Below are 16,446 nucleotides of genomic sequence, written 5' to 3'. Positions count from 1 at the left end.
CCTTGGAGAAAATTTTTATTCGGAAGAGATAGACATAATGTTTACTAGGTTCTGAATACTGACCTAAACACTTCACAAACAAACTGGTTTCATTTTTATGATATTATGAGGTAGATACTCTTATTATCCTCATTTTATAGACTAGGAAAATGAGGCACAGAGAGGTTAGTCATTTGTCCAAGTTCTCATAAGCAGTAAGTGGAGGGATCAGGACTTGGACTCAGTCTGTCTCTAGAGGACATGCTCTTCATCACCTCACTATGCTTATCTTGTCTTTTCCGCAATGTAGATTGAGCCTAACCTTTGGAGAATCTGAAACTTGTCAGTCAAGCCCATCTGCCTCTCCTGAGCATGAAATCTATATATTAAAGTGCTTAACATGTATTTTCATCTCATTGTCCAGCAGATACTTCAAATTCTAGATAGCACAACTGAGTTCATTTTTCCTCCCATGAATAGCCTGCACTTCTGTTTTAGAAAATGGCATCACCAGCCGGTCAGTGAAAGAGTTACAATTCTAGGAGTTATCTTTGGCTCTTCATTTCCCCCTCAACTTTTACCTACATCTGTTTTGCCTATCCTGTCAATTGTATTTCCTACAGATGTCTTGAATTTGGACTTCTATGCCTATTGTCATCTACCCTTATCATTTTTTTCCTGAATGACCAAGTAGCAGGGGTTCCAGTTTGTGCATAAACCATGCCCACCATTGTAATTCATACATAGTTGGTTACATCTGATGAACTGGCAAAGAAGGCCCTCTGTTTTAGTCTATTTTGTGTTGCTATAGTAGAATACTTGGCTCTGGGTAATTTATAAAGAACAGAGATTTATTTCTTATAGTCCTGAAGGCTGGGAAGTCCAAGGACAAGGGTCTTCTTGCTGCATCATCCCATGGTGAAAAGTAGAAGGAGAAAGAGGGCATGACAGAGAGAGAGAAAGAACTAACTCATCTTTTCATCAAGAACTGTAGTCGTCCGTCCTCACACTGCTATAAAGACTGGATAATTTATGAAGAAACGAGGTTTAATTGACTCACAGTTCCACAGGCTTAACAGGAATAATGACTGGGAGGCCTCAGGAAACTTACAATCATGGTGGAAAGGAGAGGAAGCAAGTACGTTCTTCACATGACAGCATGTGTGTCTGGGTTCACAAGGCCCCAGCATTCAGAGTTGGGGATGTGTAAGGCAAGGCAGGAGAGGCAGCTAGACTTGGCAATGACTTCATATCACAGACCAACCATAGGCAGTGGACACCGAGGTAACTCTTCCCAGGATACCTTCTTGAAATTATGAAGGGAAGAACTGACTAAAATAAATAACCTCTCCCCACTGACCTTTAAAGGACCTAACAGTGGAAGAATTCCAACTGGACCACAGTTCTTGAGACCTACCTGCAGATCAAAACACAAATGAAAGTTTTGCAGCTCTTCGCTGTTGCAGAGGTTCAGGGGAAGGGATGATGTTTGCCAAGCAGATAAAATTAGAAGAATTCAGGATACAATATGAAGGCAGAGAGGCAAGTCATGCGGATTGACTGGATGTGGCGGTTAGATTAAAGGTGACTTTTTTTGTTTTTTGAGATGGAATCTTGCTCTGTCGCCCAGGCTGGAGTGTACTGGTGTGATCTCAGCTCACTGCAACCTCTGCCTCCTAGATTCAAATGACTCTTCTGCCTTAGCCTCCAAGTATCTGGGATTACAAGCACACACCACCATGCCTGGCTAATTTTTGTACTTTTAATAGAGACGGGGTTTCGCCATGTTGGCCAGGCTGGTCTCGAACTCCTGACCTCCAGTGATCCACCCAGCTCAGCCTCCCAAAGTGCTGGGATTATAGGCGTGAGCCACTGTGCCCGGCCAAAGGTGACTTTTAACTTGGAGTTGGCTTAAGCAATTGGATGAATGATGGTAGTATGTACTGACCTGGCTAAGTCTGGAGGAGGAAGAGGTTTAGGGACAGAAATCAAAGTTCTGACCAGGAACAGTTAAAGTGATAGGAAAGAGTTAGCTAGGAAAATCAGCGGTCTTCTTGTCAAATTTTATGTGTGTGTGTGTCTTCCTGCCAGCAAGCGGGTAATATTTGGTTAATGATGCTCCATGAACTAAAGTCACTTTCAGAGAAATGCTTTAAATGGCAGTGATGAGCTAAAGTCCATCAGGAAAACCTGACTAAGCAAACTGTCCCAGAGCACCAGGAAAGACACCATGATACATAGACAGATAGAGCTTGTTAGATAAGAATTATATCTCCACACTGGTGAATGGTTTTTCACTTAAGAGGAGATGAGCAAGGCTGGGATTGGCTGCCCCTCTGGGGACCCAGGGCACATGCCATGTAGTGCTGGTCTGATTTTTTTTCTTTTTATTCCATAAACCTTAAGGACAATTAACTTGCCCTCTACAATGTAAAATAATCAAATCATTCACATTAATTTATTATTTCTAAAAGTTTTTAAAGAAGGTTTTTAGAAATCAAGTTCTTACATATGCCAAATTACTTTTGTTAGTTAATTAGAATATATTTTTAAAGTGTAATTCTTTTTCTTTTTTTTTTTTTCTTTTGAGACGGAGTTTCACTCTTGTTGCCCAGGCTGGAGTGCAATGGCACAGTCTTGGCTCACTGCAACCTCTGCCTCCCGGGTTCAAGTGATTCTCTTGCCTCAGCCTCCCTAGTAGCTGGGATTACAGGTGCCTGTCATCACGCCCGGCTAATTTTTGTATTTTTGGTAGGGACAGTGTTTCGCCATTTTGGCCAGGCTGGTCTCCAACTCCTGACATCAGGTGGTCCACCTGCCTTGGCCTCCCAAAGTGCTGGGATTACAGGCATGAGCCACCATGCCCGGCCTAAAGTGTAATTCTTATATATTCTATTTTTTACATTTGCTTAGGGTACTTTTACTCAAAATAGTTACAATTTAGAAGTTATCTATATTATCTTATCTACATTTATCACCAACACAGGCAAATTAAATTTCAGGAATCTAAGACAATTCTTCCCATTAAGTACTTAATCATGTTCTGCAAAAACCAGGCAAGTTGTATTTTGTCTTTTTAATGGTGAGAGGTAAAAAGAAAGAATGAAACACGTTATTGCGGGTGTTTGTCTACATTCCCATTATAATTCTGATTTTGGGGGGATTCATGGAGTAAAGTCCAATCTATTTACAATTAGTTAAACAATTTTGCAGACTCTTTCTGTCTATTTTTAAAATCCCAGCCTGGGGATTTTAGGCTTTTCCTCATTAATGTACAGTTGACCCTTGAACAACATTGATTTGAACTGCACAGGTTCACTTGCACATGGATTATTTTCAGTAAATACAGGAAAATCTTTGGAGATTTGTGATAATTTGGAAAAATCTTGCTTTTCCTCTCGCCTACTTTATCGTGAGAATACAACATATATATAACGTATAGCATACAAAATCTGTGTTAATCACCTGTTTATGTTATGGACAAGGCTTCTGAATACAACATATATATAACGTATAGCATACAAAATCTGTGTTAATCACCTGTTTATGTTATGGACAAGGCTTCTGGTAAACAGTAGGCTGTTAACTTTTAGTTGTATGTGGATATGCAACTGTGCTCCCAACCCCTGCATTGTTTAAGGGTCAACTGTATTTCATTTTGGTGCCCCATTGCCCTCTGGATAACGTCCAAATTTTTGGACTAACTTACCAAGATCCTTCTTCCTCTTCTCTTTTATACTCTGGGCTGGAGCCAAATGGAGCTGCTTCAAATCCTGAACTGGCCTTTCTCTCTACTGTTTCCTGGCCTATGTATAGACTGTTCCCTCCGCCTGGGGTTCTCTTGTGTGTCTTCTCCTTCCATGTACCCTCCCGCCTTGCTCTCTCTACTACTTGGCTACCTCCCCCTAGCTAACTCCTATTCAACCTTCAAGTCTATACAAGGATTCTGCAGGGAACCCTTTCCTCATGTCTCAGGTCTGATGCAGCCCACACAGCCCTCTGCTCTGTGCTTACTTCAGCCTAGCATGTATCTTGCTTATGGAACCTGATTGCTCATCCATAACCCTTTCTAGAATGTAACTTCCTTAAGAATAGAACTCTGCCTTATTCTCAGTTGCAATCCTAGCACCTAGCACAGAGCCAGACAAATAGTAGATAGTAAATTTTTACTGAATGAACGAATACACAAATATAAAGAAAATGTACATTTGATGTTATGGAAATAAAACATAGGTATGAAGAGAAATATTTTACCTAAAATACATATATTTTAGGGTAAGTAGACATTATTTTTGTGTATGTTACATTATTCATATCACTGTTATCCTACATTAACAAATACAGGTATATTACTTTAGATATCATTTGAAGAAAACATAGACTCCATGTAGGAAGGCTTGGTATGTGGAAGATATGAAGTGTGATTTTTTTCTCCCATGGGAATCAATACAATTATTGATGTTAATAACAACAAGAACAACCATTAATAATATGTTCAATACATATGCAGTATTTTTGGTTGGAAAAATGGAAACCAAAGGTCTCCTGTTTATTGAAATTATAATTTTCTTCTAGAGTTTCTACACAGGACTGGGCATTAGAAAACATATGTTCCAAAAGTGTGTCAAGGGTCACCATGGAAACCACAGGGCACAACATTTATGTCCCAGGCTTCTGGAACACTAAGGACCGAAAGAATGTGAGTGAGAGCAGGGGAATTTAGGAATCCGTTGAGGATGCCTGAATGGGGTTGTTGGCCCTGATCACACTCTAGAGACAGGCATATTGTCACAGGCAATCAGAAATGAAGAAGGACGTTAACTTGTACCCTGTGGAATTGTCTTCAGTTGATAAAAAGGACTTCTCTGTGAGTGTATATTTTAATTATGCTGTTAGCTAGGAGTCAATTAAATTACGATACCTAGATCCAAATAGTTGTATTCATTTGAGACTTGTGAAAATTAGATTTTGGAAACAAGTTAGTAGTTCTTAATCCTATGCTTAATATTAATAAATATTTGTATTTATTAATATAAATGCTAGGCTGTATGTGTACAGCATCACATTTGTACACAGTGTCTAGCATCACAGCATGACACTCTCATTTAATTTTACTGTTATTCTTGTGAGTTAGAAATTATTATAATTTCTATTTAATATCAGAGGAAACTGAGTCCAAAATAATGCATACAGTTGGTGGGAGAGAGATACCTGAAAACCAGGCTTCTGATTACAAATCCAGCATTTTTTCCACTACTCCAGGCTACAAAGTAACTGATTTATGAATCCAAATGATTCACATGAGTTCATCTCCTCACATTTTAATTACTCATTTATCCATTCTCCAAATACATACTGAGCATGTATTTTGTGTGTTTCCTCATTTATAAAATGGAAATAATAATATACCTACTTGATAGGCAACCAATGTAAGAACTGAGATGTAAGTTGCTGTGCTTGGTTTTAAATGAAACCGTACTATTAACTACTATTATTTTCCTGCTAGAAATATGTAGAGTAGAAACATTATTAAATGTGCACATGGAAGTGAACATTCAACACTTTAGATTACGGCTAGTGGTGGTGGCTCACGCCTGTAATCCCAGCACTTTGGGAGGCCGAGGTGGGCAGATCATGAGGTCAGGAGTTAGAGACCAGCCTGGCCAACATAGTGAAACCCTGTCTCTACTAAAAATACAAAAATTCACTGGGTGTGGGGGTGGGCACCTGTAATCCCAGCTACTCAGGAGGCTGAGGCAGGAGAATTGCTTGAGCCCAGGAGGCAGAGGTTGCAGTGAGCTGAGATTGTGCCACTGTACTTCCAGCCTGGGTGACAGAGCAAGACTCCATCTCAAAAACAAAACAAAACAAAACAAAACAAAAAAAACCTTTAGATTACAATGTGTAGCTCACTAATATTTCTCAGCATGGCTATGGTGGTGATGGCTGGAGAAGAGTGGTGTGGGGAATATTATCTATTTTTGGAGTAAAAATGTTCACTTATTTTTTCTGTAAAAAGAGTATGAATGGCGTGGGTGCGGTGGCTCCCACCTGCAATCCCGGCACTTTGGGAGGTCGAGGCAGGAGAAACTGGCTCTAGTCCAGAACCTCAAGACCAGCCTGGGCATCATAGTGGGACCCTGTCTCTACAAAAAATTAAACAATTAGCCAAGTGCAGTGGCTCATGTCTGTAGTGCCAGCTACTCTGGAGCCTGAGATGGGGGAATCACTCAAGCTTAGGAGGTTGAGGTTGCAGTGACCTGTGATAGTGTCACTACACTCCAGCTTGGGTGACACAGCGAGACTCTGTCTCAAAAAAAAAAAAAAAGTAGTAATGACAAATAAATATAGATGGATAAATTCTGTAAAATTTAAAAAATGTATTGAGTTGTTAACTTGTTTGTTAAGTATAGCAAACTGGACAATAAATTGACTACTCTGAAGTATATTGACCTCATGGAACTTTCTTTTACCTTCTAAAACTGCACCATTCTTTATTGACTGCATTAGTCAAGAAGGAGATGAATATTGAATTGACTTGTTTTACTTAATGTTCACTATACCAGTATTTCTTAAACTGTATTTTGTAGAATGCTGGTATACCATTCCATTAATAAATCACAGGGTTGCAAACAATTCAAATTTTTATAGAAGCCACACAAAAACAATAGCAATGGCAGATAATGCAACATCTTATATTGTTTCATTCGGAGATTATTTCAATATTTCCTCTAAATATCTTGAAGAAAATAGTTGTAGATATTAGGCATACATTATTATTGACACTTTATGGCTAATGTGTAATAATCTATAAGTTAAACAATGTAATTTAAGCTCACTAGGGAAAAATTAGGAAAAGGTTGTTGATACTACAGCAAATAATGAATACTGGTCTTATTTCCACCAGCTATGTGAGTTTGGGAAATCAGTTACCTACTGTGGACCTCCTTCTCTTTTTTTCTCTTTTATTTTGCCATATAACCTTTTATAAAGGAACTATTGTGTAGAAGCCTTGAGTGCTCATCCACTGCCTTCCACTCCCACCCCCATATTGGGCCTGTGCTAAATCCCTTGAGTTTGATGGAGTCTGTTTGAAAACTGGAACTAGCTGATCTCCCAGGTCCCTTCTGGTTTTTACTTCTTTGATTCTGGTTTGGAATTCTTAAACAGGCAATGGTGATTTGTCTGATACAGAATGTGGCTGGGTTAGGCTAAGGTCTTATCATTTGCGGGCAGACTTCTGGAACAGAACCGTTTATGAGTCACGCTATCTATTTTTGGTATTCTGGTTCTACTGTAATAACTTTTTTATTACATGTATTTTACTAAAAGCTGCTTAAAATTATTTTTGGGATCAAAAATTGTCAAAATATGTATATGAATAAATAATTCAAATTACCTTGAATTTCAAATTACTCAGTGGCACAGGTTTTTACTACATGTTTCATACTTAATCTGAAAATTAATTTCCAGAAAGAATTCAAAGTATGTATTCTATATTTTCTTTACGTTCTTTGGTAACTTTGTATCACTACTGAACAAACAACTAAAAGAGTATGTTCTAATGATACATTCTAATAAGAAATGATGTTAATTTTAAAAGAATACAATATGTAAACCACACAGCTGTCAGGCCTTTGACAATCTTGAGCTCATTTTTCCTTGCCCTCTTCCACCAAGAAAGAATATTTTCCACCAGGTGCAGTGGCTCATGCCTGTAATCCCAGCACTTTGGGAGGGCGAGGTGGGCGGATCACGAGGTCAAGAGATCGAGACCATCCTGGCCAACATGGCAAAACCCCGTCTCTACTAAAAATACAAAAATTAGTTGGGCATGGTGGTGCACGCCTGTAGTCCCAGCTACTCGGGAGGCTGAGGCAGGCAAATAGCTTGAACCTGGGAGGCAGAGGTTGCAGTGAGCCAAGATTGTGCCACTGAACTCCAGCCTGGGCAACAGAGCAAGACTCCATCTCAAAAAAAAAAAAAAAAAAAAAAAAAAGAATATTTTCCTTTTCTTTTTCTTGAAGCTAAATGATAAAATTTAATTCTTTTGTTTTTCATTTCTTTTGCTCACATCTGAATCTTCCATCCATTCTTTTTTCTTTCAGAACTGGTTACACCAGTTTAAACGATAAAATTTAATTCTTTTATGTTTTTCATTTCTTTTGCTATCATCTGAATCTTCAATCCATTCTTTTTTCTTTTTTTATAACTGGCCACACCAGTTTATCACTAGTCTGCATTCAGTTCTGGGACCCACTTAGTAAGCAACTGGACAAATGGGCAGAGACTGGACTGGAAAGTGAGGGGCTTGAAGCCATGTAATATAAGACAATGTTGAAGAAAATGGAGATATTTATCTGGGGAAGACTAAGGAGAAAAGGAAGGCGTTCAAGGAAACTGCCTTTGCATTTTTGAAGAGCTGTCATGAGTAAGGGTGATCATAGGTCCTGCAGCCTCCAGGCAGAATTAGAACTAGTGGCTTTTGACATAATTTAGAGCTGCCTCCAGCAGTGAGTTTTCTAGAACTGCAGGTGCACAAGCACGGGTTGCAGGGTAGTTGAAGCAGTTTTCAAGCAATGGTTGAGGAGTTAGATTTAAATTTTGTCATTTTCAGGGCGAGCGCAGTGGCTCATATCTGTAATTCCAGCACGTTGGGATCCTGAGGCGGGCGGATTACTTGAGGTCAGCAGTTTGAGACCAGCCTGGCCAACACAGTGAAATCCTGTCTCTACCAAAAATATGAAAATTAGCTGGCATGGTGGCGCACATGCCTGTAGTCCCAGCTACTCTGGAGGCTGTGGCAGTAGAATTGCTTGAACCCGGGAGGTGGAGGTTGCAATGAGCCCAGATGGTGCCACTGCACTCCAGCCTGGGCTACAGAGCAAGACTCCGTCTAGAGAAAAAAAAAAAAAGGCGTTGTTTTCAAACTCGACACTTTTTACACTTACCTGCTGAATTTCTGTGTGTAATATTACCTTCCTTTTGTGCAGTTGAGCGATATTTAAAATCTCTTAGTATTTCCTTTATATGTGAAACGCCTTTATTGTTTCTTAAAAGTCCATTCCTTAAGTTTATATCAAGTTGGGTGGTTGGAAAATTTTCTTCCATTATCTTCCCTTGTAGACTGTAAAAGTATGCCTTTATTATGAAACTACAACCAACAGGAACTTTGACCTCAGGATAATTGAGAGAATAAAGTGTTTTTATGATCTCATTAGAACCTTGTTATGTATTATACGTGTGCTGTGTGTGCATTATCTAGTTCATATTTTTCTTGTAGAATTTTCTATACCATTTAGAATGGCTTAGAGAGATTTGATTATACTGACACTTCCTTCCCTGCAATTTTGTTGTTGTTTGTTTGAGACAGGGTCTCACTCTGTTGCCCAGAGACACTGCACTGCTGGAGTGCAGTGGCATAATCACGTAATCACAGCTCACTGAAACCTCTGCCTCCCGGTTCAAGCCATTCTCCCGCCTCGGCCTCATGAGTAGCTGGGATTGCAGGTGCCCGCCACCACATCTGGCTAATTTTTTTTTGAGACGGAGTCTTTCTCTGTCGCCCAGGCTGGAGTGCAGTGGCACGATCTCGGCTCACTGCAACCTCCCGAGTAGCTGGGATTACAGGCGTGTGCCACCACACCCGGCTAAGTTTTGTATTTTTTTTTTTTTGAAACATAGTTTTGCTCTTGTCACCCAGGCTGTAGCACAATGATGTGATCTCCGCTCACTGCAACCTCCGCCTCCCAGGTTCAAGCCATTCTTCTGCCTCAGCCTCCCTAGTAGCTGGGATTACAGGTGTGTGCCACCATGCCTGGCTAATTTTTTTGTATTATTAGTAGAGTTGGGGGTTTCACCATGTTGGCCAGGCTGGTCTCGAACTCCTGCCCTCAGGTGATCCACCTGCCTCGGCCTCCCAAAGTGCTGGGATTACAGGCATGAGCCACTGCGCCCAGACAAGTTTTGTATTTTTTTAAGTAGAGGCAAGGTTTCGCCATGTTGGCCAGGATGGTCTTGAACTCCTGACTTCAGGTGATCCGCAGGCCTTGGCCTCCCAAAGTGCTGTAATTACAGGTGTGAGCCACCATGACCAGCCCCACGCAATATTTTAAAAAAATTAATTACTTACAGAGTTTTATTATCTTTGTAAAAATGCTAAGGAAAAATAAACATTTTCATTTGAATTTAAGGACTTGTATTTGTTAGGTCATAATTCATTCCTCATGATCACAATTTTAAGCAGGAGAGTTATATAAAAGATTTTTGTAAATTCATTTTGGAAAATAACAAGAGGGTGTTCAACTATATCTGGCTTCTCTGAAAGTGTAGATTGGAGTTCTTTTCATTAGACTATTTACTTTGTGCAATTAAAAGTTTATGAATTGAATGAGAACTCTGACTTCTATTTCTAACGCACTTTTTAATGAAAAATTGTTAGGAATTTGAATTTAGATTATGCAAGAATTTTAAATCAGCATCTTCGGAAATACAACAACATCTTTGGATTTATTTAGCCTTTTAAACAAAGTGGGCAAGTTTATCGAGAGATTCATATACTTTGTTTTTCCCTATCTTTCATATAAGAAATACTAGATTTTTTTTCAATAAAATAATTTGAGGCCTGGCGCGGTGGCTTAGCCTGTAATCCCAGCGCTGTGGCAGGCCAAGGCAGGGCGGATTGCTTGTGTTCAGGAGCTGGAGACGAGCCTGGCCAACATGGCAAAACCCGGTCTCTACAAAAAATACAAAAATTAGCCGGGCGTGGTGGCGCACGCCTGTAGATCCAACTATTTGGGAGACTGAGGCACGAGAATCGCTTGAACCCGGGAGGTGGAGATTGCAGTGAGCAGAGATTGAGCCACCGCACTCCGGCCTGGGTGACAGAGCGAGACCCTGTCTAAAACAAACAAAACACACATTAAAAAAAAAAAAACCCACAAACAAAACCTGGAAATGGCCCTCGAAGGGCTGGTTCCCTCAGTCAGCTCTGCACGGGTGCGCCCCCTTTCTCCCTAGAGGTCAACAAGCGACTGCGAAGGAAAACGCCGCCACAAGTTTCTTGCTGTTTCTGGAGAGACCTCTCAGAGCGCATGCTCTTCGGATAGTCGGTCTGTAGCGCCATTTTCGTATGGAAGGGACCGCACGCTGATTAGGCACAGCCTTAGGACGCCCAGCGTTCAAGTTGTTCAAACAGTACGTAGAGCCTCGCAGAGACAAGTCAATGGCCTCTTTTAGCGGGACTCCTGCCTGGAGCGCTTCAGCTGAGACTATGTAAAGAAATTCCTTTGTGTTAACTTTCTCCTTGGACCAGTGGACTCTCCTCTCTCTCCTGTTCCCTCCGCACCGGCCCAGGCTGGCTCAGCGGTCTCGCCCCGCCCCTCCGGGACCCGAGCACTGTAAAGATTAGGCATTTGTGATGCTTTTGCGCTCACATTGGCGGCCCAGATGAGAGGGCGTGGAGAACCAGATGGGAAACTTTTTGTCCCTTGAGAACAAAGTACAAGTTATATCAGAGTCTGGTATGTGTAGAGGAAACCAATACATGTACTGTGAGCTAGGAGCTGGTGCTTCTTTTTCAATTGTATTTTTTATAAAGATGCAGACCCCCTCAGTGTTGGGCGTGGGGGGTGGCTGAAATGTTAGCTAGAGGCGAGGCAGGGCACGGAGATCTGAGGTTTTTACGAGTGTGTGTGTGTGTGTGTGTGTGTGCGCGCGCGCGCCCTACAATAGTTTAGAAGAGCATGGGTGAGTGGGCGAGAAAGAAAGAGAATGAGAGAGAGAGAGGAAAGAAATCTGGAGTGGGACAAGACTTGGAGGGTGCAGAAAAGAAAGGGGGCACCGGCACATCCTAGCCTCCGAGGCCGCGACAGCGCCCTTGGCGATGTCCACTCGCAACCCCGCCGTTTCATTCATAAGTTTCTGGCCTACAGGCCCCGCCCGCTCCCCTGGGCCGAGGGCCCCGTTTCCTGAACAGCAATTGGTGGACGGCAACAAAGCCTTAGCAACCGGCTCCTAGTGACCCGCGGGGCGCCTGGTAACTGGGGCTGCTGCGCAGAAAGGAGCGGGGCTGTCCCTTTAAGGGATGGCCGCGGAGTCGTGAAAGTGGAGGGAGCTGAGGGAGGGCGGGGAGGAAGGTCTGGGGGCGGACCCGGGGGGGGGAGGAGGAGGAGGAGGAAGAGTAACTGCTGAAAGGAGGTGGCGAAGGAGGATCCGGAGCAGCTGCTGCCAGCCCGCGGACACTGAAGTCCTCCCGGCTGCCGCTCGAGTAGCCACGGGCGCGATCGGGACCAGAAGTCTCCTCCTCCATGATCACTTTGGAAGCCGGGGGAAGACTTTGCCCTGCCGTGAGAGCTGGTCTGCATTTCCCAGGCGCGGCGGCGGCGGAGCAGCAGCTGCAGCAGCCGAGTCCAAATAGGAGCGGCCACAGCCAGGGGCGTGTGCGCCCCGCGCGGAGCGAGCTCGGGTTCCCCTCGGAATGTCCCCGGGGCGCCCGGCGCGCTGACCCCGAAGCCGCCTCCGCCTTCGGCGCCTGCTGCCTCCCTCGGCCAGGCTTGTTGTTCGGGACTGTGAGCTTCCTGGCTCCTGGGCAGTGGGGAAGCCCCCGGGGGCGAGTGACCTCAGCTGGCCACGACCGAGCCCTCCCCCGTGCGTATCTCACTTAAGATGGCAGCGGAGTCAGGGGAACTAATCGGGGCTTGTGAGTTCATGAAAGGTGAGGAGCAGCCGCCCCGCATCTTCCAACGCTTTCTTGCCCCCAACTCTTCACTTCCCGCGCCACTGTCCCCACCTTCTCCTGAGGCTGCCAGTGTCCTGCAGCCGCTGCGCGCGCTCTCGTCCCCTCTAGGGACTCTCCTTTCTCCGAGGACCCCCTGCTTCCGGCTTCTCTTTCTTATGTCCCTTGCTCCCTCTGCAGCTCCCTCGGATGGCCTCTCGGCCTCGTAATGGGACAGCACCAGCTTCTGCCCGTACTCCGGCACTCAGCAGCTCATGGGGAGCCTGCTCCGGATGCTCACCGGTCACCTTTACTCCACCATCGCAGGCTTCGGTTTTCGGGACACCCCCAACCACACCCCCCAAGTCTCTCTCCCTTCCTCTTTTTCAAATCTCCGAAGCTGCGTCGGGAGGCTCACCTCTTTCTTCCCCTTCTCGCAGCTGCTGAGGTCTGGAGATTTGGGAACCAAACTTGCACCTCCAGTTCTGCGGGTACCCCCAGCTCCTGCCTACTCTGCTGGCCTGAAACAAGGGAAATGTGGGTGCTCTGAGCCCCGCTGAGTTCCTCGGTCAGGTCCTCCTCTTGCCTAACTGTTGTGCTCTTGAGTCTCTAGCTTTCTGGGAGGGATGAGGTTTCTGCAAGAATTCCACGTGTTAATGGGGTCTTTAAATTGTGATCCTTCGTATGTTACCACCCACCTTCACTTCCACTTCCCTACTTCTCATATGTTTTTTCTGTCTTTTAAACTTGTCTTTCAGATCGGTTATATTTTGCTACTTTAAGGAATAGACCAAAAAGCACAGTAAATACCCACTATTTCTCCATCGATGAGGAGCTGGTCTATGAAAAGTAAGTTTCTGTTTTGTTTTTTTTCTCTTGGCCATTCAGCTTGTTCTTTGACGAGGAAACACTATGCACTTTTATGGCAGTTTTATTCATTTCACCCCCAATGATACGAGTAACAATATCAATTTTTTAAGACTCAGGTGCCTGGGGAGAAGTTCAGAGAAAATTGACAGAATTTGAACCTTTCAACACTTCAGTTCTTTTAGACATCTATCTGTTTTAGTTCTTCCTACCACCACAACAAACAGCAACTGGAGATTCCTAACATTCCCCAGAGTAGGACCAGGGAGACACACTGTCATTGCTAGACTCTGTAATTGGCCTGTGAATCAGTCACTAAGTATTTATGGAGTGGCCATAGGGTACAGGGCAGTGCATGTATTACAGGTGCTTGAGCTTTATAGTTTACAAGACTTCTGTTCTATCTCAGGATGTTTTTGTTTGTGCAGCTCTTTTTCAGAAAGTGGGACACATTAACTGCGGGGAGCTGTATCAGAGTCACATTTATGACTAACATTTTATCTGACATATTATTGATTCTTTTATTTGGGTACCCCAAACTTTTTGATATTATTTTCTTTGCTTCTAAGGAAATGATATAGCAGTGCTGATTTATTTTCTTTGATTACTTTGCTTCTGTGGGATTAGGATTTGAGAGTGTAAAATAAAAGTAGGGAACTGTTTTCTGTGAAAGACCACTGATCTACAGGAAAAAGATATCTTAATACTTTAGGCATAGTAAAACATTAATTGAAGAGAGATAAATCTTTATTCAGTAAAAGTATCAGATAATAAGAAATAAGGCTGAATTGACTTGGTTATGTACTTTTATGAAAAGAGCTGGTGTTTCAGAGGAGTCTAATATATTCTATTTTAAACGTTTAAATTACTTGTTATCTTTACCAAATGTGCAGATAAATGAACATAGTTAAATGAATCATAATTAGCTTCCTTGGACTTGTCTTGTTAGAAAGGTTATTGGCAGTTCTGCCTAAGGATTTGTGGGTACTACCAGGTCTTCGAAGAGTGAGTGTTCTGGACCTTCAAGAGCACATCTTTTATTTGGGGGAAAACAATCTTTGTCACTTCATCATAGAGGTTCTTGAAACTGAGGTCTGCGACATTTCTTTTAGTGGTGCTGGGAGGAGGATGCCTCTTGAATGGCTAAAGTAAGAGTGGGAATGAAAGAGCCCTTTGCTGCTGCTCATGAATGCCCAGAGTTGCTGAGGCAAAGAGGTCTGAGTCCCTGGTGTCAGATTACAGCTCTGCTTCTAGACAGGATGGAGTTATGTGCGGCTGTGTACCTGGATGATGTCACTGCCAGTAGTGTTTATTGAGTGTTCACTCTGTTGTTGGGAATGTGCATTGTTGTGCCTCTGTTTTTGTGATTGTAGGTTTTGGGGGTCTCTCATGAGTCTGAGAGTGGGGATGGTGTATATGTCATTATGTTCAATTCTACAGTAACTCACATGCCAGTGGTTGTTAACATGTCATTGAATGAGCTCTAGCCATGGAGATCTGAGTCACTTCTCTTGGGATTGCTAGGTGGTAGATCTAGCAGAAAATTAAGCCAACTAAACACTGTGCATGATGGCTTTTTGATTTTAATATTGATAGATGAGGGAAATTTTTAATGTGATTTTCATGTTGGTATTTTGGGATAGGCCTACAAATCATATTCCTCTTATAGTCTACTGTTTTTCTGGTGTCTTATAAGGAAAGACTTGCTGGAGAAACCATCCAATTTATATTGTGAGTTTGGATTGACATTTGAAATACGATGAGGACTTCAGCCTGGGCAGAGTGTGTACTTTTCTTAGTTTGAACTTACCCTACTGTGCCACAGTAATGGCTGTGGCTCTGACACCTCCAACTCCATCTTTTTTGTTACCCCAACATATTACATGGTGCTAGGTGATGCAGAGAATAAAACAATGTTGAATGCATATGTTACCTTCAAAGAGCTCCAAGCCTGTAGGGAAAATAACAGGACTGCAGTTTGAGGTATAGGAAAGATACCTGCCCAAAGAGAAATACAACCTCTATGCTAGGAGAGGCATTCACAGGCAGGTAGGGGCACATCTGGTGGAAGGGGTTCAGCAAAGGCTTCGTGGAAGAGTTAAGATTGGCTTGAAGGATGGACAAGGTCTTATCAGGCAGAGACATGAGAGGAGGGATCTTAGAAAACAGCAAGTGTGAGGAGGGGAGAGGCTTGGGACGTGTGTTCAGGGAACAGTAAGTCCTCCAGTTTGCCTGGTGTGTATTCAGGGAACATGCAGGGGATGGAGAATGTGAAATTGAGATGTTGGCTGGGGACAGAATGAATGTCAGGGTGAGAAACCTGCAGTTTCTTTGGTACACCATGGGACTCTTGAGGGATTTGGGGCAGCCATGGTATGACTTGATTTGTGCTAATTACAAACAATGGGAAACATTTATTGAGCATTTAAATGTGTGCCAGATGCTGTTCTAGGTGCTCTATAACTATTAATTCATTTTGTTTTCGCAACAATTCTGTGAGACAGGCACTATTATCCTTATTGTACAAAAAGGCATAGAGAAGCTGGGTCACTTGCCCAAGGTCACAGAAGTAAAAGTAGCAGAGCTGGAGTTTGAAACCAAGTCATCTAGTTGCAGAAGACATATATCCTTCTCAAAAAATTAATACAGTAGCATCATTTAAGATGGGTTGTTAAGGAGATAAGAGCCCACTTAAAAAAATTCAGGGGGGACCAGGCATAGTGGCTCACGCCTGTAATCACAGCACTTTGGGAGGCCGAGGCAGGTGGATCACGAGGCCAGGAGTTCAAGACCAGCCTGGCCAACATGATGAAACCCCGTCTCTACTAAAAATACAAAAATTAGCTGGGCATGGTGGCGTGTTCCTATAATCCCAGCTACTTGGG

At 42.9% G+C, this 16,446-nt stretch overlaps 1 protein-coding gene across 20 annotated transcripts in view; it reads left to right on the top strand.

Annotated features, from left to right (window-relative positions):
- Nucleotides 1-4,647: 4,647 nt before the first annotated feature.
- Nucleotides 4,648-16,446, top strand: part of CDC14A (cell division cycle 14A) — a 176,012-nt gene continuing 164,213 nt past the window's right edge. For 3 of the 20 annotated variants that reach the window (XM_063781356.1, XM_063781436.1, XM_063781263.1), the window contains exons 1-2: nucleotides 4,664-4,846; nucleotides 13,453-13,543. Coding sequence is in view for 7 of the 20 variants with exons in the window: in XM_016956714.4 (XP_016812203.2) it covers nucleotides 11,450-11,501; nucleotides 13,453-13,543 (143 nt within the window). In the remaining 13 variants the exon portion in view is untranslated. 20 annotated transcript variants of the gene reach the window in all.

This window comes from Pan troglodytes, chromosome 1 (genome assembly GCF_028858775.2).
Source record: "Pan troglodytes isolate AG18354 chromosome 1, NHGRI_mPanTro3-v2.0_pri, whole genome shotgun sequence".
In the NCBI taxonomy this organism is placed as follows: Eukaryota; Metazoa; Chordata; class Mammalia; order Primates; family Hominidae; genus Pan; species Pan troglodytes.
Note: the sequence above shows the minus strand (reverse complement) of the source record. Positions and strands in the feature narration are given on the sequence as shown.